At 36.5% G+C, this 11,603-nt stretch overlaps 1 protein-coding gene across 1 annotated transcript in view; it reads right to left on the bottom strand.

Moving 5' to 3' along the window:
- Window positions 1-36: 36 nt before the first annotated feature.
- Window positions 37-11,603, bottom strand: part of LOC110031002 (protein MICRORCHIDIA 6-like) — a 61,590-nt gene continuing 50,023 nt past the window's right edge. Inside the window, exons 17-20 of the mRNA XM_020734018.1 lie at window positions 9,831-9,940; window positions 8,713-8,780; window positions 6,528-6,570; window positions 37-144 (exon numbers count right to left, since the gene is read on the bottom strand). Of these exons, the coding sequence (XP_020589677.1) occupies window positions 49-144; window positions 6,528-6,570; window positions 8,713-8,780; window positions 9,831-9,940 (317 nt within the window). The 3' untranslated portion in view covers window positions 37-48. The remainder of the gene's footprint in view (window positions 145-6,527; window positions 6,571-8,712; window positions 8,781-9,830; window positions 9,941-11,603) is intronic.

Raw genomic sequence — 11,603 nt, 5'->3', positions numbered from 1 at the left:
TTTTGAAGGAAGAACGCTTTTAAGGAAGAACAGAGATCAAACAAAACCTTACAAACCATCCATGTTCCCAACGGATTTAAGATCAGCACATAAGTTGTCATTAAGTAGTTTAACAACCTCAAGCTCGCTTCTGAGTCTTTGTTCCTGCAAATGTTAAGTTTACATTCTAAGCAAGCAAAAATGAAAAAGGGCAAAAAAAAAAAAACATTTAATAACGATAAGAATTTATCTTATTTTATAAATAAGGATGACAAAACCTCTCATAAATTACATGATTTTAGGAATCTTATGCATTGGTTTCTTTGAAATCTTGATAGGACTGCTGGTTTTTGTCATGATAGGATTTCATCATAAAATCTAATAGTGATATCATAATTTAAAAGAAAAACAATATATCTATATATGATATTCCAGAGAGAATAATAAATCATAATAAATTATCTCTACTCTCTATTATAGTTGAACTCAATGAGGTCGACCACAAGCTCAAGTTTGCACTCGAGGGAAAATAGTTAAAGTCGAGCTGGAGTTGAGAATGGCTCGAGCTCATCTCTACTCATTTACAACCCTAGATTGGACCAACTTGAGTATTGGCAAGTCCTTTTAAAAGAGGCAAACCGAAAAAAAAAAGGGGAAATTTACATGCATGGTGCATAATTCAAATGTATTTACATATCTCACAGCTAAACATTCATAGTTACACATAACATTTTGGTGATTTAAACCTACACAAAAAAATGTATTTCCCTTTTAAAAAGTGATAATATGACTTGTTGAATCCTAATTTGTTCGTGAATCACACCCTAATGAATAGAGCGTCAGTGTTGAATCTGAATCAGTCTGTGAATCACACCCAAGAAATAAAGTGTAAAACGGGAGAGAGATAGAGAGAGAGAGAGAGATCAAATAACATTGTGGTCATTTAAACCTACACATAAAAAAGAATATTTCACTTTTAAAAAGTGGTAGTAGGGCTTGTTGAATCATGATTTATCCGTAAATCACACCTCAAGGAATAGAGCATAAATGTTTAATCCAATCCGGCCGTGAATCACGCCTAAGAAATAGAGCGTGGGACATGATGTGGAGAGAGAGAGAGCGAGAGGAGGGAGGCGAAGTGCACAATAATGAACAATAATTTTTAGCAACTGTGCAACCCTTTATTCATAAAATGATCTCATATTTATAGAGAAAGGGGGAGGACAATATGTGAGACATTTATGCCCCTGCTTTAGTTGGGGATTGCACGGGTTATTCTAGGTATTTTACATATGTGGGCTCAGAGCCTCTTAAGCTTGGCCGATTGATTTTCTGCTGGCTAGGGGTCGGCAAGATTGATTCGGTAGGCTAAATCGTGCCTATCTGTTGGTCAAGTCCGGCATAGGGTGAGTTACTGTAATTTAATAGATAGCTGCCTTTAGAAAAGGAGATCCTAAGGAATGGTTAAGACTTGTTGTCCTATTGACTCTTGATGATATTCTAGGAATAATGTGGGATGTCTTTGATAGAACCATAGGATCCGAGGGGCTAGCTCCTCCTTTGGGTTAATGGTTTGGGTTAATATCGTGCTTCGCCTCCGGTTGAGATTCATGTTGGCACTTTTTCGAACATCAAGGCCAAGGTCAACTAAGGCATCCAAACATCTCAAGATTCATGCTGACATTTTCCTTTGTACAATATAAAAGGAGTGAGCGACTGACTGACAGAGAGGAGTGAGCATTAATGAACAATCATACAACTTGTCTATCTTCTAAAAAAAATTTCCTCTTTATAGGGAAGATAGTAAAATATAGTGAAATTAAATTTCACATTTTGCATTAATGGGGGCTATACTGGATATTCTAGGTATTTTACATATATGAGTCTATTGTTCGACTACTCTCTGGCTCAGTCAACTAAACTCATTTGCCTTCAACTCGATAAAGTCAGTTCAGTCGGCTAGGCTGAGTCGACGTTGACAGTTTGTTGAGCCAAGTTGACTTTAGATCAACATGAATGATTTGATCGGCTAAGCTTTGTCGATTGGTTGATCTAGTTCGGTTGTGAACCCTTGATCCCTGAATGAGATGCTCCAGTCGGCAGAGCAAAACTAGACTATCAAGCAGAGGGTGTATCATTGTAACCCGATAGACACCTCTTTTCTCAACGAGGAAAGTTCATGGGATGACTATTATTGGCCCCTAATGAGGAGTCTCGGGGGCGTCCGTGGGATGGCTTGGGATATTGAGATACTGGGTTTTTTCTTAAGTCGGATTAACAGGAAAGTAGGATGATGCCTTTGGCCGCTTTCTTTGTAATGGTTAGCTTATATGTCTTGTTTTAGTCTGATTGGTTCAAATTTAGAACGATTGGTCGTCCTTTTGTCCTTCTCCCGACTCGGGTGGCCTTCAACTTTGGCTCGGATCAGATAAGTATGTCTCCTAGTCTTATATCGGCAGACTCTCCTTTGTCGTACTTTCTATCTTCTGAGCCATTAGATATCCTAGGAATCAGTGTTGGACATTTTCAATGTACATGGCTATTTTTAATGTTATTAAAAATTTGAGTGCTATGTGCGCAAATTTGAAAGTTTAGGTGAGAGATATGTAAATATATGAGAATTCTGTGCTACGCACGTAAATGTCCCCCAAAAAATCTCACAGACTGAAGCAAAGAATGAAAAGGTACCCAAAGTTGTCCATACAAAAATAAAGTAAATGAAGAATGAATCTTATCTGATAGTAGAAACATCACCTCAAGTGTAAGTTCTTCCACGGACCTCTCCAGTTCCATGCACCTGTGTAGCGCACAAAACATGAAACAAACAAAACTCGAAACCTGCTTCAATCGTTACTAGTCCACTAGCAATCAGAAATTATTTACACAGAATAATACAAATAAAAGTTGAATTACAAGGATCACGACCTTAACAAAAACAAAAAGGATAATTTACATAATACCGCGGAATTCCTATGCATTTACCTATCTAACACCAAAACTTCAATTTTTACATACATACCTCATTCTCTATGCATGACAAGGTGTATTTCGCTTTTCACAACTTAAAATGGTGGTATTTTCTATGCGATAAGAATGATTGGGGTAGTACAAATGTAAATAAGTAAAGCTTAGGTGTTATATATGCAAATACATGGGAGTTACTCAAAAATTGATTTGAATAAGAGTTCGGATCGAAAAATAAGAGCGTAGCCACGATCAGACTTATTTTCGATCCGATTTCGAGTCCACGTTGGATCGAATCAAGCACCTCACAAGTAGATCAAAATTTGGATAATTAATTACCAATATCATATATATGAATGGTGGATACGCGAACTGCGGATGATTTGCTGTTGTGGTTAACCCTAAGCAAAATTTGAAATATGATATCACAGACTCCCAGCCCCAACTGCAGCCCCAGCCCATTACATTTGCTTCGAAATCCCTAACCCTAGCCCTAGGTGAGGAACCAAGCCTATGGCGACCTAACACAGTGATGCGTTCGATGGTGACTAGTGAGACTGGTTACGTCGGCCATTGGCTCACTGCCTAATCTCGTTCTCTCTGACCCCGACTTCACCTTCTCTTTTCCCTCTAATTAGTAATAAGTTTCTTACTTCATTCTCGCGTTTTTTATTGCATTGCGTCATTGGTTGGATCTCTAATTCATTCTGATGAATCTTTATATGTTTTCACAGATTTGCAGTGAGGTTTTTTTCCCTTTTGTTGTTGTTGAAACTCTTAGATTTATTATGACTAAAATAGTTGGCATATTACAATTTGCTTTTGGTGTTGAGTCTGTTGGACGTTTTGATGGAAAAATGTTGTGTTTTGTCGTTTAAAATGTCTAATTTTGTAAAAACTTCAATAATGTCAATTTAGGGCAGGTTTTTTATTTCAATTTGGAATAAAATTTGAGATATTGACATTTGCCTGGAGTCGTAGTCATCAGGTTTTCCAAGTTCTAGCTGTTGGCCCGACAGTGGTGTAAATTCCTAGCCCTAAAGAATCTGTGTTCGAGCTGGATTGATCAGGCGCACGAGTCTTATTTTATAAATAAGGATGACAAAACCTCTCATAAATTACATGATTTTAGGAATCTTATGCATTGGTTTCTTTGAAATCTTGATAGGACTGCTGGTTTTTGTCATGATAGGATTTCATCATAAAATCTAATAGTGATATCATAATTTAAAAGAAAAACAATATATCTATATATGATATTCCAGAGAGAATAATAAATCATAATAAATTATCTCTACTCTCTATTATAGTTGAACTCAATGAGGTCGACCACAAGCTCAAGTTTGCACTCGAGGGAAAATAGTTAAAGTCGAGCTGGAGTTGAGAATGGCTCGAGCTCATCTCTACTCATTTACAACCCTAGATTGGACCAACTTGAGTATTGGCAAGTCCTTTTAAAAGAGGCAAACCGAAAAAAAAAAGGGGAAATTTACATGCATGGTGCATAATTCAAATGTATTTACATATCTCACAGCTAAACATTCATAGTTACACATAACATTTTGGTGATTTAAACCTACACAAAAAAATGTATTTCCCTTTTAAAAAGTGATAATATGACTTGTTGAATCCTAATTTGTTCGTGAATCACACCCTAATGAATAGAGCGTCAGTGTTGAATCTGAATCAGTCTGTGAATCACACCCAAGAAATAAAGTGTAAAACGGGAGAGAGATAGAGAGAGAGAGAGAGATCAAATAACATTGTGGTCATTTAAACCTACACATAAAAAAGAATATTTCACTTTTAAAAAGTGGTAGTAGGGCTTGTTGAATCATGATTTATCCGTAAATCACACCTCAAGGAATAGAGCATAAATGTTTAATCCAATCCGGCCGTGAATCACGCCTAAGAAATAGAGCGTGGGACATGATGTGGAGAGAGAGAGAGCGAGAGGAGGGAGGCGAAGTGCACAATAATGAACAATAATTTTTAGCAACTGTGCAACCCTTTATTCATAAAATGATCTCATATTTATAGAGAAAGGGGGAGGACAATATGTGAGACATTTATGCCCCTGCTTTAGTTGGGGATTGCACGGGTTATTCTAGGTATTTTACATATGTGGGCTCAGAGCCTCTTAAGCTTGGCCGATTGATTTTCTGCTGGCTAGGGGTCGGCAAGATTGATTCGGTAGGCTAAATCGTGCCTATCTGTTGGTCAAGTCCGGCATAGGGTGAGTTACTGTAATTTAATAGATAGCTGCCTTTAGAAAAGGAGATCCTAAGGAATGGTTAAGACTTGTTGTCCTATTGACTCTTGATGATATTCTAGGAATAATGTGGGATGTCTTTGATAGAACCATAGGATCCGAGGGGCTAGCTCCTCCTTTGGGTTAATGGTTTGGGTTAATATCGTGCTTCGCCTCCGGTTGAGATTCATGTTGGCACTTTTTCGAACATCAAGGCCAAGGTCAACTAAGGCATCCAAACATCTCAAGATTCATGCTGACATTTTCCTTTGTACAATATAAAAGGAGTGAGCGACTGACTGACAGAGAGGAGTGAGCATTAATGAACAATCATACAACTTGTCTATCTTCTAAAAAAAATTTCCTCTTTATAGGGAAGATAGTAAAATATAGTGAAATTAAATTTCACATTTTGCATTAATGGGGGCTATACTGGATATTCTAGGTATTTTACATATATGAGTCTATTGTTCGACTACTCTCTGGCTCAGTCAACTAAACTCATTTGCCTTCAACTCGATAAAGTCAGTTCAGTCGGCTAGGCTGAGTCGACGTTGACAGTTTGTTGAGCCAAGTTGACTTTAGATCAACATGAATGATTTGATCGGCTAAGCTTTGTCGATTGGTTGATCTAGTTCGGTTGTGAACCCTTGATCCCTGAATGAGATGCTCCAGTCGGCAGAGCAAAACTAGACTATCAAGCAGAGGGTGTATCATTGTAACCCGATAGACACCTCTTTTCTCAACGAGGAAAGTTCATGGGATGACTATTATTGGCCCCTAATGAGGAGTCTCGGGGGCGTCCGTGGGATGGCTTGGGATATTGAGATACTGGGTTTTTTCTTAAGTCGGATTAACAGGAAAGTAGGATGATGCCTTTGGCCGCTTTCTTTGTAATGGTTAGCTTATATGTCTTGTTTTAGTCTGATTGGTTCAAATTTAGAACGATTGGTCGTCCTTTTGTCCTTCTCCCGACTCGGGTGGCCTTCAACTTTGGCTCGGATCAGATAAGTATGTCTCCTAGTCTTATATCGGCAGACTCTCCTTTGTCGTACTTTCTATCTTCTGAGCCATTAGATATCCTAGGAATCAGTGTTGGACATTTTCAATGTACATGGCTATTTTTAATGTTATTAAAAATTTGAGTGCTATGTGCGCAAATTTGAAAGTTTAGGTGAGAGATATGTAAATATATGAGAATTCTGTGCTACGCACGTAAATGTCCCCCAAAAAATCTCACAGACTGAAGCAAAGAATGAAAAGGTACCCAAAGTTGTCCATACAAAAATAAAGTAAATGAAGAATGAATCTTATCTGATAGTAGAAACATCACCTCAAGTGTAAGTTCTTCCACGGACCTCTCCAGTTCCATGCACCTGTGTAGCGCACAAAACATGAAACAAACAAAACTCGAAACCTGCTTCAATCGTTACTAGTCCACTAGCAATCAGAAATTATTTACACAGAATAATACAAATAAAAGTTGAATTACAAGGATCACGACCTTAACAAAAACAAAAAGGATAATTTACATAATACCGCGGAATTCCTATGCATTTACCTATCTAACACCAAAACTTCAATTTTTACATACATACCTCATTCTCTATGCATGACAAGGTGTATTTCGCTTTTCACAACTTAAAATGGTGGTATTTTCTATGCGATAAGAATGATTGGGGTAGTACAAATGTAAATAAGTAAAGCTTAGGTGTTATATATGCAAATACATGGGAGTTACTCAAAAATTGATTTGAATAAGAGTTCGGATCGAAAAATAAGAGCGTAGCCACGATCAGACTTATTTTCGATCCGATTTCGAGTCCACGTTGGATCGAATCAAGCACCTCACAAGTAGATCAAAATTTGGATAATTAATTACCAATATCATATATATGAATGGTGGATACGCGAACTGCGGATGATTTGCTGTTGTGGTTAACCCTAAGCAAAATTTGAAATATGATATCACAGACTCCCAGCCCCAACTGCAGCCCCAGCCCATTACATTTGCTTCGAAATCCCTAACCCTAGCCCTAGGTGAGGAACCAAGCCTATGGCGACCTAACACAGTGATGCGTTCGATGGTGACTAGTGAGACTGGTTACGTCGGCCATTGGCTCACTGCCTAATCTCGTTCTCTCTGACCCCGACTTCACCTTCTCTTTTCCCTCTAATTAGTAATAAGTTTCTTACTTCATTCTCGCGTTTTTTATTGCATTGCGTCATTGGTTGGATCTCTAATTCATTCTGATGAATCTTTATATGTTTTCACAGATTTGCAGTGAGGTTTTTTTCCCTTTTGTTGTTGTTGAAACTCTTAGATTTATTATGACTAAAATAGTTGGCATATTACAATTTGCTTTTGGTGTTGAGTCTGTTGGACGTTTTGATGGAAAAATGTTGTGTTTTGTCGTTTAAAATGTCTAATTTTGTAAAAACTTCAATAATGTCAATTTAGGGCAGGTTTTTTATTTCAATTTGGAATAAAATTTGAGATATTGACATTTGCCTGGAGTCGTAGTCATCAGGTTTTCCAAGTTCTAGCTGTTGGCCCGACAGTGGTGTAAATTCCTAGCCCTAAAGAATCTGTGTTCGAGCTGGATTGATCAGGCGCACGAGCTTAAAATGGCATTTGAGCCGGCTTGTTTATAATTCGAGCTGGCTCATTAATTAAAAGTTTTCAATTCGAACAGGATCAAAAACCGAATTCTTCGATCCAATTAACGGTTTCAATCCATAATATTTCATTTTGATCCGATTTCGAGCCACACTTGGATCAACGCGAAACCGGATAGTTTATAATTTGAGCCGCCTCATTAATTGATCGGTTTCCGTTCGAGTCGAATCAAAAATCAAATTATTTGATCCCATTAATGATTTTGATCCATAATATTTCATATTGGTTAGATTTCGAGTCACACTTGGATAGCCTCGAAATCAAATCATTCACAGCCCTAGAATTAGGTGTTATGCATTTAGATGCCCCCAAAAATAACTTGAATACCACAACAAAAAAACATGAATCTGCAATACAATTAAACACTAAAATCTATGCCACATTGAATGATCTATGAAATATCAATTTTAGCAGATCATTGAATGATTTTTGGGCCAACAGAATGAATTAAGGAACCGAAGGCCAAATAGGTAAGTTAAAATAAAATCTGAATGATCTTTAGAAGTAAAACATCTGTTGTGAAAGAAGGATTCCAAAAAATGCAAGAAATCTGTAACTGAAATGACAAAGCTGAAGTACAACTAAAGGGCTGTTTGGTGATGGATTTAAGTGGGATATAACTTAACTTTTGCTGGACTGTGAAAACGCCACTATAAATTCTGGACTCCATAAATCTGGTTTCTTATTTTTTTCACAGTTTTGACTAAAATCCTGCATTTACTAAATCCTGCTGTTGGTAAGTTTTATTAAATCCGGATTTACACAATTTACCAAATCACCAAAACACGTTACCAAACAGCCCCAAAAGGAAGTAAAACGTCAGTTTTCATCTACTGACCGTTCGTTGAGTTGTTTCCTTCGTTGAACCATAAGTGCTTGCTTTCTGTCCCTTCCACCATGTTGAATCTGTGAAATAAATATAAATTAAAAGGCTATGATTCAAGCAAACAACCCAGGTTTTCATACACAAAATCTATAGTAGACAGTAACAGTTGAAATCACTCCGGAATAGAAAGGCATGCAATTTGTTCCCTGCAGGAGGAAAAATTATTCCATCAGGAGTCCGGATGCAGTTTTGCATCATGTTTCTGATTATGACATGTCACGTGTACAGGCAGACCCACCCATGTATTATTATTATTATTTTTTTGTACAAAGATGGGCTTGTCTGTACACGTGGCAGACCCTGGATGCAAAACTGCATCAGGACTCTTGATACAATAATTTTTCCTAAAGGAGACACCTTTCACAAATAGTTCATGTTCAACTCACTACAAAACGAGCTCTTATTCTGTGCGGACAGCACGTCCAATTAGAATTTTTTTTTTTTTGAAAAAAAAAATTAAATTGGGGCCTACTGTCATACACTTTTAGTAAAGGAAGTATTTTTATTGGTTCACCGCACGCATCTCTGCATCCGGTGAACGCACACAATAATTTTTCCTACAAAGCTCGTGCTCGATTCTTTTATTAAGCAAGCAAGCCGAACACGAAGCTCAATTTATAAACAAGTCGATCGTGAATACATGTTTGTTCGATCTCGATGCATTTTCGCTGGAATTAATTAAAAAATACTTATTATATCCCCTTTATATATATTTTTATAATGTATTTAAAAAATATATTTTTTATTATTTTAAAATTTATTCAAGCTGAATTTGAGCCGAGCACGAACATACTATTGAAGGGCCGTTTGGAATATAAATAAATAAATAAATAAAAGAACCGAACATGAACAAGCTTTGCACTCGCTCAAACTCGCCTCATTTACAACCCGAGTACTATATACTAGATATAACATAAAGTAGCAATAACTAGAATTGACTTAAAAGTTTTAATGCCTAAGAACAATGGAAGATTGATTCTACTAAAACCATTCCATCGCAAATTGAACTGATCACAAAATAGCAAAGGATCTGCATCCAATGCGGAGGTTAAGAAAAAAAGCATTTAGACCTGAATTTGAGGCTTAATTTTGGGCGCGGCAAGTCCAGCAGTAACGGACTGTTTCTTCAGCACCTCAGTTGGATATATATTTTCCCTGTAATTTTCTTTTTCTGGCAGTACTGCAAAAACATTCATAAAATGGGGAGTTTATGAAGTTAGACAGACTAATAACCATGTCAAAAAGAACAATTGAAACAAGACAAGAGAAATTAATTTTAGTCACACTACAGATGCCATTTAAGTTAGGAAGATTTACATACACAGCACGCAATTCCTATGTATTTACATATCTAACACCTAAACTTCAATTTTTACATTCGCACGGAAAGGTGCATAACAGTTTTTAGAAGTTAAAATGTTGGAATTTTTAATGTGATATGAAAGATTTGAGTGGTATAATTGTAAAAAGTAATAAAGTTTAGGTGTTAGATATGTAAATACATGGGAATTGGGAGGTATGTTTGTGCATGCGCCTTTAAGTTATGGTAATGCAGAATAATAACCGAATCAAAAAGGACAATCGAAACAAAGCAGGGAGAAAGTAATTTAGTTACAATAGAGTTCCCAATTGATTATGACTTGGAAGGGCGCAGGCAGTTTGGTCTAGAAAAATACCCAACGTCGTCTTTGAATATAAAGTTCAATTCTGATTTATATTCATTGCATAGAATCCTTAAATTTTAAAAGAATTGTTGTCCAACACCGAACCAAACAGCTCTTTAGTAATTAGAATAACTATTACTTAAAATATGAAGTTCATTTCGCATATTTAGAGGGCTTGAAGACAAAAGAAAACACAAAACAGAAAAAGAAAATGGCGATTTACATACAGACCACAAAATTGTTCTGATTTTAATATTTAACTTTTATAACACTCAAATCTTTAACCATCAAAGATATCACCAATACTAACCTTTTTGAAGTGAAAAACTTTCGGGCATTACTCTTTTGTTGTGATCAAGAAAATGTCGTATGCATAATATCAAAAATTTAGATGTTAGATATGTACATAAAAATTGTGTAGTATGCACACAAATTCCGCAAATGAGAGAGTTTTTATTCAACTACTTGCATCTGCACCTTACCTAATACTACAACAACAACAACAAGCATTTATCCCACTAAGTCGGGTCAGTTACATGAATCATTTTTATCCATTGCGTCCTATTGAGTGTCATATTTTCATTTAATTCAAATAAGTTGAGATCAATTTTTATATAATATGCCCAAGTTTTTTTAGGTCTACCTCTGTCTTTCTTAATATAAACCGAATCTAAAACATCTATTCTCCTAACTGGAACAACAAACGGTCGACGTTTAATGTGACCAAACCATCTAGGACAACTCTCCCTAATCTTGATTGCCACTAGAGCTAAACTAACCTAATCACGGATATATTCATTTCTCATTTTGTCTCTAAGTGTCAAGCAACTCATCCACCTAAGCATTCTCATCTCAGCAACACTTAACTTTGTTTTATACTTCTCTTTTCAAGGAGAACATTTTGAGCCATAGAGCATTGCAGGTCTTACCATCTTATAAACTTTCCTTCCAGTCTAAGCGAAACTTTTCTATCACACAATAGGGTCGATGCATTCCTCCAATAAAACCAGCCAACCTGGATTCCACTAATAACATCCCCATCTATATCGCCATCACTTTGAACAATAGACCCGGATATCTAAAACATTCACATATTTTAATGATTTGATCACTCACAGTTACAACTATCACTTCTAAAATTACCACTAGAGCCACTATCACTTCTAAAATTACCTTCCA

The sequence above is a fragment of the Phalaenopsis equestris genome, unplaced genomic scaffold (assembly GCF_001263595.1).
Source record: "Phalaenopsis equestris unplaced genomic scaffold, ASM126359v1 Scaffold000761, whole genome shotgun sequence".
NCBI lineage: Eukaryota > Viridiplantae > Streptophyta > Magnoliopsida > Asparagales > Orchidaceae > Phalaenopsis > Phalaenopsis equestris.
Note: the sequence above shows the minus strand (reverse complement) of the source record. Positions and strands in the feature narration are given on the sequence as shown.